Source organism: Phodopus roborovskii, unplaced genomic scaffold, assembly GCF_943737965.1.
Source record: "Phodopus roborovskii unplaced genomic scaffold, PHOROB, whole genome shotgun sequence".
Lineage (NCBI taxonomy): Eukaryota > Metazoa > Chordata > Mammalia > Rodentia > Cricetidae > Phodopus > Phodopus roborovskii.
In genome coordinates, this window is record NW_026126567.1 from 21,277,029 (window position 1) to 21,293,092 (window position 16,064).

General features: G+C 37.6%; 1 protein-coding gene across 3 annotated transcripts in view; it reads left to right on the forward strand.

Moving 5' to 3' along the window:
* The first annotated feature begins 200 nt into the window (after positions 1 to 200).
* The window catches only part of Zfpm2 (zinc finger protein, FOG family member 2), a 424,449-nt gene continuing 408,585 nt past the window's right edge, over positions 201 to 16,064 (forward strand). For 2 of the 3 annotated variants that reach the window (XM_051202518.1, XM_051202520.1), the window contains exon 1: positions 202 to 539. In XM_051202518.1, coding sequence (XP_051058475.1) covers positions 500 to 539 — 40 coding nt within the window. In that variant the 5' untranslated portion in view covers positions 202 to 499. Of the gene's footprint in view, positions 540 to 16,064 lie in introns of all 3 variants that reach the window. The other variant, XM_051202519.1, reaches the window with a different exon arrangement.

Below are 16,064 nucleotides of genomic sequence, written 5' to 3' on the forward strand. Positions count from 1 at the left end.
GCGGCGGCTGCGGCGGCGCCCGAGTCTCTGCCCGGCAGCCGGGGACACAGGGAGCAAGCGCGCGCCTCCTCTCGTATCCTCCGCCCCTCGCAGACCGGGTCCCCCTGAGCGCACTCCTTCCCCTCCCTCCTTCTCTTGCTTGTCTACCCCCCTTCCCCTTTTCTCTCTGCCTGGCCGATCGCTCCTAGATTCTCATACACCCCCCCCCTCCCCTTAGCCCCAGCGCTCTCCCTGTCGCCCCCTCCTCTCTTCCCTGTCACACTCTCTCTGCCCCCCTCGCTCGGCTTCTCATTCGCTTGCTCGTCTCCAAACGTGGATCCGCTGCTCCCGGAGGAGCCGAGCGCCGGGATCCCGCGCGCACCGAGCACCTGGAGTCCGCCCGGCGGCGGCCCGAGCCTGGCCAGCGGCGGCGGCTGAGACAGAAGCGGCGACAGCGCAGGAAACGGTAGCAGGGGCCGCGGACACCGCGGAAGCCCCAGCGGCAGCGGCCGCGGCCGAGATGTCCCGGCGAAAGCAGAGCAAACCCCGGCAGATCAAACGTAAGTTTGCGCACGGGGCCGGGAGTTGGTGGGATCGGTTCCTGGGAGAGGGGCGCGCACGGCGGGTAGGGTGGGAGACGCTCGGGGCGATCGGCTTCTGGTCTTCGGGATTTGTCAAACTTTGCGAGCAAAGAGGGACAACCAGGCGGCCTCAGACAAACACACCGCCAGCTGGAGCGCAGGGCAGATGCAGCCCAGTCTGCTCCTCCGGCATTCGCGCTCCTAGGTTTCTTGTTAATTTCAACTCAGGGTTCGTTGCAGTTGTCGCCGCTTTTTATCATGGAGCCTTAACAGGACAATCCCCTCCCGCAGACGCTTAGTATGAGTGTTGTCATTGTTGTGGCCACCAAAGGGCCTGCCACTCTTGGGAGCAGCTACTGGTAACCAGGGATGAAGTTCTCAGAGTGCCTGGAGGCCACCAGGCTAGGGAGGTAACTTCCCTAGGGCGGTGGAAAAAAAAAAAAAAAATCAGTGTCTGAGGACCCGATCCTGGGCGGTGCCACAAGCCACACCAAACCGAAGCGAAACAAAAAGTAGGTGTAAAAGTTCGCGCCTCTGTTAGAGGCAGCTGTGCATCCCCTCCCTGCCTGCCCTGGTGTTGGGCTGCGACCTGGGACTCCCCGTGGGTCCCACTCCTGCTGCCTGGACACTTTGTCACTGGCCCTGGAGGCGCCGAGTCCCTATTGGGAGGGGCTGCGTTCACTTCTGGGCTCACAGGCTTTGAGTTCCAGGTAGCCTGCACACTCAGTAAAGTGCCAAGGTGCTGTTCCCAGCCCCAGGGGTCTTTATGTTGTCCAGAGGAACTTGCAGGACAAGGGATATCTGCCCTGCCTGGAACCCACATTCTCACAGAACTCTTCCTAGGCCAACTTTCCTCGCCTTAGGGGAAACTACTCCTGTCCACTTTATAGGCCTGCGGAATATCTTCAACACTTCAGCCAAAAAGAAAGTTAAAGGCCTTATTACATTATTATTATTATTATTATTATTATTATTATTATTATTTTAGGAGCTCTCTGATGTATCCCTGATTTATTGTGTTGTTGAGATTATGGTCACTAGTCTAAAAGTAATTATCATGTAATTTTAGTGTAATGTTTTAATATTACCCCCCACCCCAGATTATTAACCACTTTACCCTACGTGCAAGTCAAAATTTCCGTTTGGTGTAGTTTAAAAATAAATCTTACCAGCCAACTTGTCCTTGAGATGGGGGCAGGTTATACACAGTCCGTTTCAGTTAATTATTCATATACATCATATATGCACATACAGGCACGCGCGCGCGCGCGCACACACACACAGACACACACCACTCCCTGCCCCCCGGGTGTGACTTCCAAGCCTTAATTGAGTGGATTTCCATCCCTATGCTGCAGTTCTCAATTTTAAGCAACTTATTTCAAACCCAGAAGTGTATGTGCCTCACTTTTGGATGAAAGTCCTCCTAATCCACACCTGCTCCCTAAGACTTTTCACTGTTTCAGATCCACAATACCAGCTGATTGTTTTCTACTTTTTGATGCTGAGTTGATTAGAGGCTTCTGTTTACATTTTGCATTTTACTGCCCAAAACGGTGCTTATTGGAAGAAAGGGTTAGAAACATTACGTGCAAATGCTTTTTAGTTCCTGGCTGTTGCCTAGATTGTTAATAAATAATTAATATTAATTGATTGTATGGCACAAAGACCATCTGATTCTACTTGGGAATACTTTGTTATCTTCTCAATTAGCTACATTCAATTTTTCCCCCTTTTCTTTCATGTTCACCTCATATAATTGAAGATTAAAGCATTGGAACTAATTGCTGATGCTACTTTGGGTTATAGGTCATAAAACATTTTACAGGCTTATTTGAATACTGTGATTTATTAACTACCAAAAATCCGTAAATGTTGTCCCATTGGAAAATGAACAAATAGGTATATTGCATGTATGTGTATACTTGTTCACAGGAATCATTGCCTGCTGATGTATTTATACATATGTAATATATGTGCATTTTAGTCTTTTCTGCGATTCATTCTGGGGTCATAGTAGCAGTCTATGCAAATGTGGACTCCTCTCCCACCACTGTTAAAGAAAATGAAAAATAAACGATTTTTGAATTGCTCAATGGGAGCTTGCAGTCTGAAAGCTTGTTGGGAGGAGCAGCTCAAAAGTCGATTTGGCTGCACTCTGTGGTTTCTTAGTCTCCTTTTGCCTGTCCAGAAGTATGAGGCAGGTTTTCAGAGAAAGAAGTTTGTCTTACCCTCAAAGTCTTTACCGTGATCCCTGGCGCCCTCCAGTTTTAGGTGTGTGTAAGAAGTATGCTTGTTTTCCACTAAAATTAACAGTTTCTTTGGGTAGTCTGCATCAGATATTAAGTTTGTGCCTTGAAGACGCTCTGTGAAACAAAAGAATTTCCTACACTTCAGAAAACTAAGTTTAAACTTGAAAACATCCAGGACTTGAAAAATAAAGCATTGGTACTGCTGATATAAATATATCCAATTTAGAGCAACAACAGCCAGCAAAAGTCAGCTCATCGCAGAAACTCTGAAGACAGTCAATTTAAAGGACAAAAAGGTTGTTGGGCACAGAGTTTTTTCTTTCTTTCTTTTTTTTTTCTTTTGCTGCATACAGTTTCTTGCTATCTAAAATTGTGATTTATGCAGTATTTTAATATTTTGCTTATTCTTTCCCCTTGGGTGCTCTCCGGGCAGCGATAAAAAGGCAACCCTGAAAGAGCACCATTAATTTGCTATGATGACTGGCCAGATAAGAGGAGATAATGGGAAAGATAAGCGGAGAAGATATACCATCAGAAACCCGATTATTACCATTAAAATTCCGGCCCAGCAATCTGCAGAAGCCTGATAATTCCTTCTCCGTTTCCACCACTTTGGGTGATAAGGCAAAAAATAGTCACTCAGTGCTCCTTGATTAGACTGCCTGGATTTCCTGATAATACAGTGATAAATTATGTATTTTGCCCCCATGTTTTGTCCCAAAATTCAGATTTTTTTTTCCTATTCCAAGACTATATTTTCTGCCTTCCTCTCAGAAGCTTTTCTCTCATAAGCTATTATTGTAATCCTGGATTGATAAAAAGCTGTGATAGGACGGGAGGTGTTTGGTGTGGAAGCCATATCATGCTATCAGTCCATCTCCCACACAGCTGCTTGCTGTTGTTGTTTTTAGCCTTATCACCTCCTGCCAATATGCCAATAAATTGCCCAGATTGTTCTCCATTCTGGGGCTTCACTGCAAAATTTATGACAGGAGCGATGATTTTTTTTTTCTTTTACCAATGCATCTCTTTATGGGTAGCAAACGTGTGGTATGTGCAGTTTTATTGTTATTTTCTTCTTCAAGCTGTTGTCTCTAGTTATGTGCTTACTGCCCTATATATCTCAAACTTTACTCTTGCTTAAGTATCTTAGTTATGGGTTCAGGTAAAGATATGGACATTACACACACACACACACACACACACACACACATCCATTATCTGCTCTTGATAGCTAATGCAGTGCTTGAAAAGAAGACCAGTAATTCAAATATTTTGGTTTTATATAAAATTAAGAAAGGGTGCTCTTCTTTATATTATCGGAGTTTTATGAACTTTTTAGATGGCTTAGTTTTGTCAAGCCAGAAGGGTATAGATGTGTAGCCCAGACATGTTCAGGTGTCCAGTAATTTGTGATGAGGCAGAAAGAAAGGCTGAGTTAAGGGACAGAATACTTTCTGTTTTTTAAAGTGAATTCAGATTTGAAGAACTAACAGGTAGGCTGAAAATGAAATACCCATATTATGACTAATATTGTATCAGTTATTCAAAGGGATTTGCAGAATTTGGAAGCTGGACAGAGTGGCTAAGAGATTTCTTTTTAATTTTTTTTATTTGAAATGTTATTCAACCAATTTTAGGCCATATGAGTACCCAAGTAGCACACTGGAATTTTAATGCTATATGCTATTTTTTGAAAGAGTGATTTGATATCCATGCTTTATTTAAAAAAATTTGTTTTTACAATTAGGATGTTATATATTATTATTTAATATTAGTCATTGAAAAACACTAGATGAGTCACTTTTAGAAATTTGAAGTTATGGTATTTGAAAGCAGTAAATATAATTATTTTCACTATTCTACTATAGGATTTTTGGTGCTCTATTATTGTACAGTCCATAATTATCCACTTTTCAACATTATTTTGGACGGGTTTGGAGATAGCTATGCTTCTTTTAAACACACTCACCCTTTTCACAAATACTTGGAAGGATTTTACCTGCCCAAATGTGAAGATAGGTTTGGTTGGAAATAAAATACTAAACATTTTGAAGATAATTGAATGCTGCATTAAATATAATACTTTCTCTTTGGTTCAGAATATCTTTTGTGTAAGGAATTCAACTATCAATATCATTGGTTAAGAAGCATTTTTTGAAAACCTGTCTTTATACCAGCTGTTAAGTAAAGGAATATATATGTGTATATGCATACATGTAATATTAGTGGTTTTATCAACAAAACAGAATGATACCCATTGTTTGTAAAGTAACTTAAAATTAATTTGTTCATCTTCATATTTGCAATAATGTTAATTAATTTGTGTAATTTTAGAAAATATAGGAATCATTAATCAGGAGACTTAAAATTGACCAATTTTAAGATGGTAACTAAGTAAACCTGATGCTTGAAGGGTTAAAGTATATGAGAATATGAGAAAGTTCATATATAAGAGATCATTAATCACGAAGTCAGCCTTTTCAGGTTCAATAAACTCAACGATGCAAATAGAAATGAGCCAACATTTTCATTTCTAATTGCTGCAAACTGTTAGGGAATAAAATTGGGCCTTGTGACTTGTGGATACCAGAGAAGCTCTTCCATTTTCCACTTTTGATCGCTTTCAAAGTAAGTCATTAGTAAAACTATGACGTCAGAAGAATGATCAGCGTTTACTCTTACATATGACAACCGTTTAAAATAAATAAGCAATTTGGATTTTCTGTTAATTACAAATTGGGATTTTAAGAACGACATAGTTATATTTACTCAGTCCCAAGTATAAGCACTTCTGAACTTCCGAAGGGGTCATTTGCTTATGTGATCAGTGTTCATTTAGACATCAAATATTATCAATATAATTGAGGAAATTAAAATTTTACTTGCTGTGTGTCTGAACTGTAGACATAGAAAAATACTATGTGACTCTCCATGTGCTATACAAGCTAGTGCCATTCAAATACGAAGGCAAACAATGAATGTGTAGATAATTTGCTTCTGATTTTAAATCCTGCTACCTTAAAATTTTACTACACGTTAAGGGTTAAGGGAAAGATGTGCACATTTCTTTGCTTTTGTGTGAGTGTAGGATAAATAAATATCCATCAATTTTATAAACTGTCTAGTGAATGTCTATCTATCAATATCCAGTACTGGTGTGCATTAAGTCAACTTTTCATATGAGTTAAGGTGGCATGTCCTGGTTTTGAGCTATACAAGGCCTTTATTGTCATTCTGCTTAGGCTAGCTGAGGGCTGTAAGGCAAAATCTCCCATCCTTCAGATGGTCTAAAAGAAGAACTATAATCAGCTATTTGTCTCATAGTTATTGCTACTGGAGAAAGTTTTCAGAGAATAGTATTGAACCTTGTGTATTAGCTGAAGGGAGTTGTTTGAGGGCTTAGATAGAAGGATTTCTCCTACCAGTCATTTTTTTCTTCAGTATGAGCAAGACAATCAACAGTACATTGCTGTTCAACATTTCATCACTCTCCTATTCAAATATGCAGCTTTGTCAAAATATACTACATCCGTAAATTAATTGTTTAATTACTTTTACTTAGTAATTCTGTGATTTATTTTTAAGATTCAAGAGGAAATGCATTCCTGAATTAATTGAACTTTCCTATAAAACCTTTTTTGTGACTCGTCTTTTTTTTTTTTTTTTTTTTTTTTTCATACTATTTAGGCAAAGGTTTTTAGTGTTAGGCTACATGGTCTGAAAATAGCATCTAACACTGAATTGATTTTTTAAAAAAAAAAAACAAAAATTGCCCTTTTAAATACAACCTTTGATTACTTAACAGCACAGGTAGATTAGTACATTTTGGAATCCATAGGCTTCAAGGTGTATTCCTGTGGACAGATTGCTGCTTTCTCAATTTCATAGAGCTAGTGTGACATCTCAGAACACAGCTGATATTTCTGTAAACCAGACTAGTTCAAAGCCTTCCACTGTGTAAAATTATCACTTTCCTCTCTCAGCAAATAAATAGTAGCAAAGGTCTCTGGCTTCAGTAGCCAGAAACCATGTTTCCACCATAGATAAACCAGTAACTATGCATCATTTAATGAGTCTGTATGTTTAAATCTGAGATGTAATTAAATTAATAACCTCAGACACAGAAATATTTGGAATTCTGGAAAGAACTCTCTCTTTAAAGGTATTAGCATAAAGATAGTACATTTGTTTATTATGCTTCCAAATCAGCTCCTAGTATCTCTGCCACAGGTAACAATTGACTTTTCAGGCTTCAAGTTAATAGCCTTGTCTCTTGCTTGTAGGGATCAATATTAGTATTAATTAATCACCATTATCACCACTAGGATCTGGTTCTATTTGTTGTTACATCAGCAAAATATCAATATAGAAAGTGGACTCTCTGATCGTCATGGCAACTTCATCTCTTGGGTCAAAGAAAGTTTATCTTATCAGTGGGTAGAGAGTGGCAAACTGTTTAGGGATCTAGTTTGAACTCTAAGAACATTGATTTAGTTTTTGTTTGCGAGTAGAGGCTGAATTCCAATCACAAGGGATAGGTGAGATTTAAATATTAATGCTGAGAGGCTTGCCTGAGAGGGTGTTGTACCACAACAGTCAGCTTGTCTGTTTGTGGTGACAAAAGGTAGATGATTGTCTCCTCTGATTTACTTAAAGCTTTAGTGATATGTGTCTTTGAGAAACACCTTAAAAATGAATATATGGGGATTATTAGTTAAAATGAGTTTGAGTGAAGATTTCATATGTTAAAACAAAAAGTCATTCTGTATCCTCTCCATCCCTTGTCTTCTGTCCTTAATGCCCACCACATCACAACAATACCACCAAGGACCAGCTTACTTCACCACTGCTGTGAGGTAATGGGGCCTGGGCCTAAGGCAAGGGAGTGTTGCTGTGAGTTTTCAAGTCAGAGTAAGGAGTTTATCTGGGAATATTTTAATATTAACAAATGTTCATTCTTAATAAAGAAAAGTCTAAACAGTGAATCGAAAGGATTAGTGTCCTTTTAAAAATTTTTGTAAAGATTAAAGAGAACATGGGTTTCTAAAACTGTGAGATAGAATGCATGCTCGTTTGCTAATAATCCTAGGCTATGTCAATCATTTGCAGTGAACATTTTGACAAAACTCTGATCGTTGTCGATTTATATTTAGGAAAAGTGAATTCAGAAAAAGGCCCAAGATTATGAAGCTGTTTCTCAGATGCTTTACTCTTCGAGGAACCAAATTAACTTACCCCTGTATATATAGGATAATTATATATGAATCCCATAACCAGGCTAAAAATGAAACTCCAGAGCCTAGTACAGTTACAAACTGTGCCACATTAGTAATCATTCCAGACATTGTCCATACAAAACTTCAAGTCCATACTCTTCCAATAGCTTACAATGTAATGCTACTTTTATCTAGTTTTCTGCTATCATCTTACGTACATAAATCAGGAACAATGCTATTGCTAACATAATGTTTAATATAACAGAAGCCTTTATTTCATCTGATATTTTGTCACCAAGTACTTACTTTTATTTGTGGAAATGTTCCCTCTCTAAGCTGCTGGAGGATATGCAATGATATTAATGTGAGGTTTGTTCTTGTAATGTGAGATTTACTATTGACAACTCACAGATTGCTGTAATGTAAAAGCCTTTGCACACAGGATATTTCGAATATATATGTATGTATATACATACACACATATAATGTATATGCATATGTCTATGATTTTAATCATCCATACAAAAGATATTGCATTTGGGAAGGTTATTAAGAAGCTATATTTTAACTTTTAAAACAAATATGAAAATTACTTTTAAATTAGCTTCTATTAGAAAATTTACGGTTATAGATTCACATCTATGTAATTTTGCATTTGAACATAAATTATTGTGAACATAAATTAGTTAGCAGATTTTCACCAATAATCTCTAAAATCATTTGCCTTTTAACTTGCAAAAGTCTTTAAACCTGAATCAAGAATGAATTCACAATTCAGAATAGGGAGTAAATATTAGTGCTTTATTGCCTAATTTTCTGGAACCTCTATCTTTTAATTTTCATATTTTATGCTCATTAGTGGTATTCTGTTGATGGAGGAGGTGTATTTTTCTTATGGAGCAATGTCCTAAAATTGTAGGATCCTGAAGTGACGTGGAGATTCAAAGGTTAAAAATATGTAAGTGACGTGTTCAAATTTAAATGAGACCTCAGTTCCTCTACATTTACATAGAAAGTAGGTAAACTAACTAACATTTCAGAAAGTATTAGGCTTTCAACTAATTGTAAATAGTCAATTCTTACCCTTAGTATTGTCCATGGTGTCCTTGCTCAGTAGATGAGATAACCAAATTTGGGACCTGGCTTTAGCCTTCTAATAAAATCCAATTAAAATACTTTATTCCTAACTAAGTCATGAAACTTGTGTCATAGATCAGTCATATTTGGAGATGGGATCTCATCCAGGACCTCACCCACAATAGTCAAATGTTTTAAAATCATCATGTGTTAAATGTTAATTTTACCATACCTGTTGGTTAAGAATAGTTTTAAATGTGTCTTTTGAAGTTCTTACAGTATGCAGAAGGAATTCTTTTCAGATTGTCACTGGAAATTTGTTTGGTTTTCCATGTAATAAATATAAAGTGTAAAAGTGATGAGTGTGTGTGTGTGTGTGTGTGTGTGTGTTTGTGACTAGGGTTCTTATTCACTGTGTGCTAAGAAATCCAAAGTCAGAATGGCAAGATGGCATGAACTGCTTGCCAGAATGCCTGAGGGCTGGAGTTTGAGCTCTGAAATGCACACCATGGAAGGAGAGAACCAACTCCTGCAAGTTGTCTTCTGACCTTTACACATGCCCCTTCACCTACAAAATAAATAGATAAGCATAAGTTTATAAAGTCCAAAGGCACTGGTAATTGAGAAAAATACATAGTTTAACTTAAGAACATGTGAATTTACTGGGACTCCTTTGATATGATATTTTTCTGACTGTACAAAATCTTTCCATGGTGTATAATTTTTGCCCATGCCAAATACATCATGCATTGCTTTGTGGTGTGGTGCCACCAATAATTACATGATTAAGATATGTGATTGTGTAACTAAATTCTGCAGATAAATTTTATACTATTTTAAAAAGTTTCTTAAAATAGGTTTCTGCTCACTGAATATATGTGAGTGATGGATGACAAAAATTGCTTATTGAGGGAAATCTTGTTTTCTTTAATCATAAAGGTTATTGTGTTAAGTTATAAGTAATTGCTTCCTCAAAAGAAAAAAAATAAAAGTTAAGCAAGAAGGCAATTAGACATGCTAAGTCACCGATCTGTCTCCACAAAAATAGATGCATGTCTTTCTCTCCACTTCTGTTCAGCTTCTATGATGCAGACGTTCACTTTGAATTCTGCATTTCAGAGTGCTAAACTGTTGTAATTTCACCTTATTTAACTAGTTTATTCATGGGACTAAATTCTGTGGCAGGCCATTAAATGGTGGATCAGCTAACAGAGATTTGGCAATAGCACTGAAGGTTAGAACATGCTTTTTCCCCTCTAGGACGTTGTTAATACAGGTAGATGCAAAGGCTTTCGATTTTCGGAATGTATCATATTTGTTTGGTACAACACTGTATTTATGACTTCATGTTATAATCATCTGTCATTCTTCTCGTCTTGGAGTGGCATTTTCCAGTTTTCATTTTGGTAGCCTCTCTACATAATATAAAAAGCAACACATTTTCCTATGATGGCTCCCTTGTATGTAAGTACGCTTGCATGTTTTGGAAATATTGGGTCTCCCATGGACTGTGTGTTGGGGAAGACTAATCAGCCTAGGATTGTGTACTGCTGAAATATGCAAGAGTTAATTTGCAAATATATCACGTTGATGCTAAAAATATCACCCACTCCTTAACAGTGTGCATCTCGGACAAGCAGGCGCATATTTTGTCATCAAGTTACTTAAGCTTCTGAAGTCAGGGCTACAACTGGGTCAGATGATAAGATGAGCACAACAGAGAAACGACGAGAGCGTCTGATAAAACCTGATTGATTGATGTCTGGCTTCCCACCATCACAGGCAGTTGACAGTTAGTTTGGGATCAGATGATTTGGCTACTGCGATAGAAGATGAGGCCCAGTAGGCTGGCCTGAAGGACAAAAAGGTCGGTTTCTGTGGAGTGTCAAGTAATGTCGACTCCCACAAGGTGGGATAAAATTAATATTTCATTTTTTTGAGGTCTAGTTCCTAATATGTGGTAGTCATTTTAAAGGCATGGAGAGTCAGTCTAACAAGAGAAATGTGTGTCTCTTTTTCCATGAGCTGTGACATTTTTATAATGTTCATGTTGTGAAGGACAATGGTTTATGTTTATTTGGCATGTCATATCTCATACCCTTTATCATATCTAGTATTTTATCTTTCATTTCATTATAATCTTAAATTATAAATTGGCTATATTTAATACTCTAATACTTTCTGGAGAAGGATGGTTTTCCTAGGAGAAAAATTGTTGCATAAACTAACCTAGGTTTTCAACTTTGTCTGGATGCTTCCTATTATCCATTGTGTGACACTTAGGTAAAAAAACATTCTACTACACAACACAGATACATGAAAATTAGAAACAAAGTTAGTTGGTACAACTGAAGAACTTTGTATACAGGCTCATGGTTAATGACTGTAATGTAATTTTCTGTGCTTCAGTACTATTGATAATAGGATTATTAAAATGTTAACTTGTGTTTTGATCATAGAAATGCATGCTTGATACATATAAAAGACATTTACAAAATATATGGATTAGCCAATGTGGATGTTCGTTCCTGTGGGACTTGTAATTTTTAGCACAGAGATTGTGGGTTTGAAAGTAAGCCATAGTGTTATATTCCTTGGAAAGAAGAAATGAAAGCAGGGAGAGAGGCATAATAGCTACTTCTGGAATAAAATGTTTTCCAGTGTTAGCCACGAATGTTGACACCTATTTCAGAACTGGAATTTCCACATCTGGGATTTGAATTGAAGTGTAGGAGGTATTGATATACCCAGGAAATCCCCTACAATGAACCCCTTTTCCCCTCTGATGTATCATGGTTAAGTTTCCAAAGGGCAATTGGGTCTCAGCTAATGCAGAAAGATTAAGAACAGGGTGGTAAATTTCAGAAGGTGCTGTGTTGCTGACAGGACATGTGGGATGGGCATGGAAGTAATTCTCCAAAACTTGAAGTTTTCACTATACATCATCATGCAATGTGAATTGATGCTCCTACCAGTCATATGTGTCTGTAAGAAAATGACCCATTTTCTTCTAAATACATTCATGCAAAACAAAGTAATCTATGAATACACATCTATCTGTCTATTTGTCTGTCTATCTGTCTCTCTATCTTCCTATCTGTCTGTCTATCTGACTATCATCTATCATCTATGTATGCATCTGTCTGTCGGTCTATCCTTCTATCTGTATGTCTGTCTATCTTTCTATCTATGTATCTCTCTCTATCTATCATCTATCTATATTTATACATAAACACACACACACTATACACACACACACACACACACACACACACACACACACATATATATATATATATATATATATATATATATATATATCATGGAAAGTTCTTTAATACATCATAAAAATGCAGAGATATTCAAGAAAAATAAGGCACTCTTATGGGTGTGCTAAAATCTTTTGTAGAACAGAATTTTGGGGCAGAAGAAATACACCTATAGTGATTGCTGGTTGATGTCTTGTGCTATTGGTCCTTTGTGGTGGCTATTAATCCTTGGTATGGTATGTTTAGTCCATTAGGGGAAGGAGAACAGAAGTAGATTGTCTTAGTTTGATCTCTGTATCTGTCTGTGTTGCATTTCTCAGTTGTGTGGTTACAATGTTGTTGCATTTAAGGCAGTATAATTAAACTGGAGTTTGCTTTATATAGTATATCTTTGAATAACCAGCTCTTCAAAGTACATGGGAGCGGTTTTCTATGTACAGAATTTGCTATTGTACATTTCCTTTCTTTCATTTCTTTATTATCTCTTGCTTTTCTTTCATTCTGAGTTTTATAGTATAAATTATATGTAATATATATATCATCTATGTGTACCAGATTTCAAATCTATACATTAAAGAAAATTCAAGTTGGTAAGGGAGAAAATTATTGCATCGTGTTATATGCCAATTGAAAAGCAGATTATTAATGAAGTTCAAAAAAGTCTTAAATGCCAGTGGTGTAGCAGTTGTCAGATGCCATATATCAAAATGCAATACTTCTGCTTGTGTGTTTGTGGTGACACATGTTGAAATAAAGCTATTAGGTAACATTTGCATAAATATGAAACATAAAATTATGCATACACAAAAGTGTATCCAAATATATCCAGTATACAGTAGAAAGTAGAAATAAGGACTTTGTTAATTGTTTTTTAAAAAATGTCATCAGCTGGCATTATGTGGAGGGTTGGGCCACAAAGCTTGCATAGACTGGAATTTCGTTAGTCCTACAGCTTTAGGAAGACCTTCCAGGAAAGAGTTTGAGAATTCCAATAAAACACTCAGGCATTCACTTCGTTATTTCTTGCTCCTCCTCTATTTTGAAGAAAGAGTAGGGACACTTAATTATGAAATGTTGCTAAGTAAGATCTCAAGAAATGTTTCTTTAAATTTTTCAGCTCTGGTGTCTTCTTTACTGGTGAATAATCTAGGTATTGTGCATTCAAGACTTTTCTAAGGAAGACTTTCTCGTGGTGTTCTCAGTATGTTTCAAAACTTCAAAATCGTTCTAAATAATATCTGTGTGCAGAAATCTGTGCTATCAGTGGCTACATTTTTTATTGCAATCTTATGGAGTAGAAACAATTTGTCCTTAATTGCCAAAATTAATTTTTTAATGTTAATTATCTCACCTTGCTGCTTTAACTTAACAACATCCTCTAAAAGTAGCATTCGGAGTTTTAATCACTGCCTGTCACATTCTCTGTGATCTATTCTTAAGGCTTGTTTCCTCAGCAGGTACAGGGAATAGCAGTGTTCTACACTGTCTTTGAGTGTATAAACAACATCAGGACATTATACCCTATGGTATATGTTTCTTGAGTCTGCTGAAATGCCCCCCCCCTTTGCTGAAGACACTATTTATTAATTTATTTTTTAACATTCCAATCCCAGTTCCTCCTCCCTCCTCTCTTCTCACTCACCCCTCCTCCCATTTGCTGCACAGAAAGGATAAGACCTTCCCTAGGAAATCTACTAGGTATGTCCCATCATCCCATTGAGGCAGGACCAAGGCACCTCTCCACCCCTGTGTCTAGGCTGGGCAAGGTATCTCTATCTCTCCATACAGAATGGGCTCCCCTAAGTCAGTTTGTGCATTAGTGTTAGAGCTTGGCCCCACTGCCAGTGGCCTCATATATTGTCCCAGTCATATCATCATCACCTATATTAAGGGAGTCTAGTTGGGTCTTATGCAGGTTCCCCATTGTCAGACATGAGTCAGTGATCTCTCACTAGCTCAGGTCAGCTGATTCTGTGGGTTTCCCCATCATGGTCTTGACTCCTTTGTTCATATTTTGCTTCTCCCTCACTTCATTGTACTCCAGGAGCTTGGCCCATTGGTTAGTTGTGGATTTCTGAGATGCATCTCTTTTGGAACATACTTTCTTTAGACTTCCATGTCTAGTTTCTTGTCATAAGTTTCTCATGTCTAAGTTAACCACATAGAATGGGCTCTTTTGTCTCCTTTAATGTTTTTGCTCCTCCATATGCCCTTTAACCTATTAATCCACTGCATTTTTATCTCTCTCTCTCTCTCTCTCTCACACACACACACACACACACACAAACACACACACCACACCACACCACACCCTACACATATTGTCAGGTTTTGAAAGGGTGAGTAGGTTATCTTATTAGTTACTTTTATTCTGAGACAGCAGTTTCAAGGAGGAAGACTTTATTTTGGCTCAGAGTTCTAGCATACAATTCTACGTGGTATGGAAGATGGGAAACCATCAGTGTCAGGCGGCTGGCCACATTACATCCACAGTCTGGAAGCAGAGAGAACTGAATGCTAGTATTCAGCTTACCTTTCCTTTTGTTGAGTCTGGGACTGAATGTTGAATGGTACTGTTCATATCTAGACTGGATCTTCCCTCTTCTGTTAAATTTTTATGGAAACCCCTCACAGACCCACCCAGAAGTGATTCTAATTCCGGTCAAGGAGATCATGAAGATTAACCATTACACCCAACTAGTAATACCTAAAATAAATTATATCTTGACCAAGAGCAGAAAAAGTACTACAGAGCATGGCACTGTCAATATTCATTGAGTAACTGATACGAGAGAGAGAGAGAGAGAGAGAGAGAGAGAGAGAATATAGCTAAAGTATAGCTAAAGAGTGCATTAGGGTTTCACAGAACTTTCTACATTAGGGAATTTGGATTCATCCTTTCAGTAATTGATGGCCATTGTGAATTTTTCAATAAGTCTGATTACCATGTATTGAGTTTGCTTGATAATCTCATGGCCTACCAAATTATAGTTTCAAAATGATAGGGAATAAGGAACTTGTGAGTTGACAGTAAGCTTCAGTTAACTTCCATTTTGTTAAATTTAACAATTATTGTTATCTCAAATTCAACTTTAGACCTTTTGTGCTATGGTCTAACTTTTACATACAGACTTAATAACTGCACCATAGCTGATGTCTACAATAATCACCCTGCATTCAGTAGTTTGATATGAATATTTTATTGAGGCTGGGGCAATACATGCAAAAATGAATGAGCAGAGTGGTATCTTTTTAATTGAATCTGTTTGTGCTTAACTCATGAGATTGTCTTTGCTAGTAGCTTTCCATTCATTCATATGCATTAGCCTAGTTTTTATAACCAAGTATGGAGAAGAATACCTTTACAGTAGCAAATGGGCTGAATGCTGGATAATGGGATTGCTGGTTGTTACATCCTCAATGCAATATGATAGGGAAGTTCATAGCAATGAACATTGCACATTTGCTCTTTGACCCAGAAACCCCATTTATTCTGCAGATATGTACATACATGTACTCATTACAGCATGATGTATAACAATATAAACTTAGAAATTATATGACTATTCAAAGGGTATGGGGTAAATAAACATCTCACCTGTTTCATGTACTATAAAAATCATAGAGTTGTGTCTATGATGATATGGGAATCTTTCAAACATACATAAATTAAAAATAAATACTTGT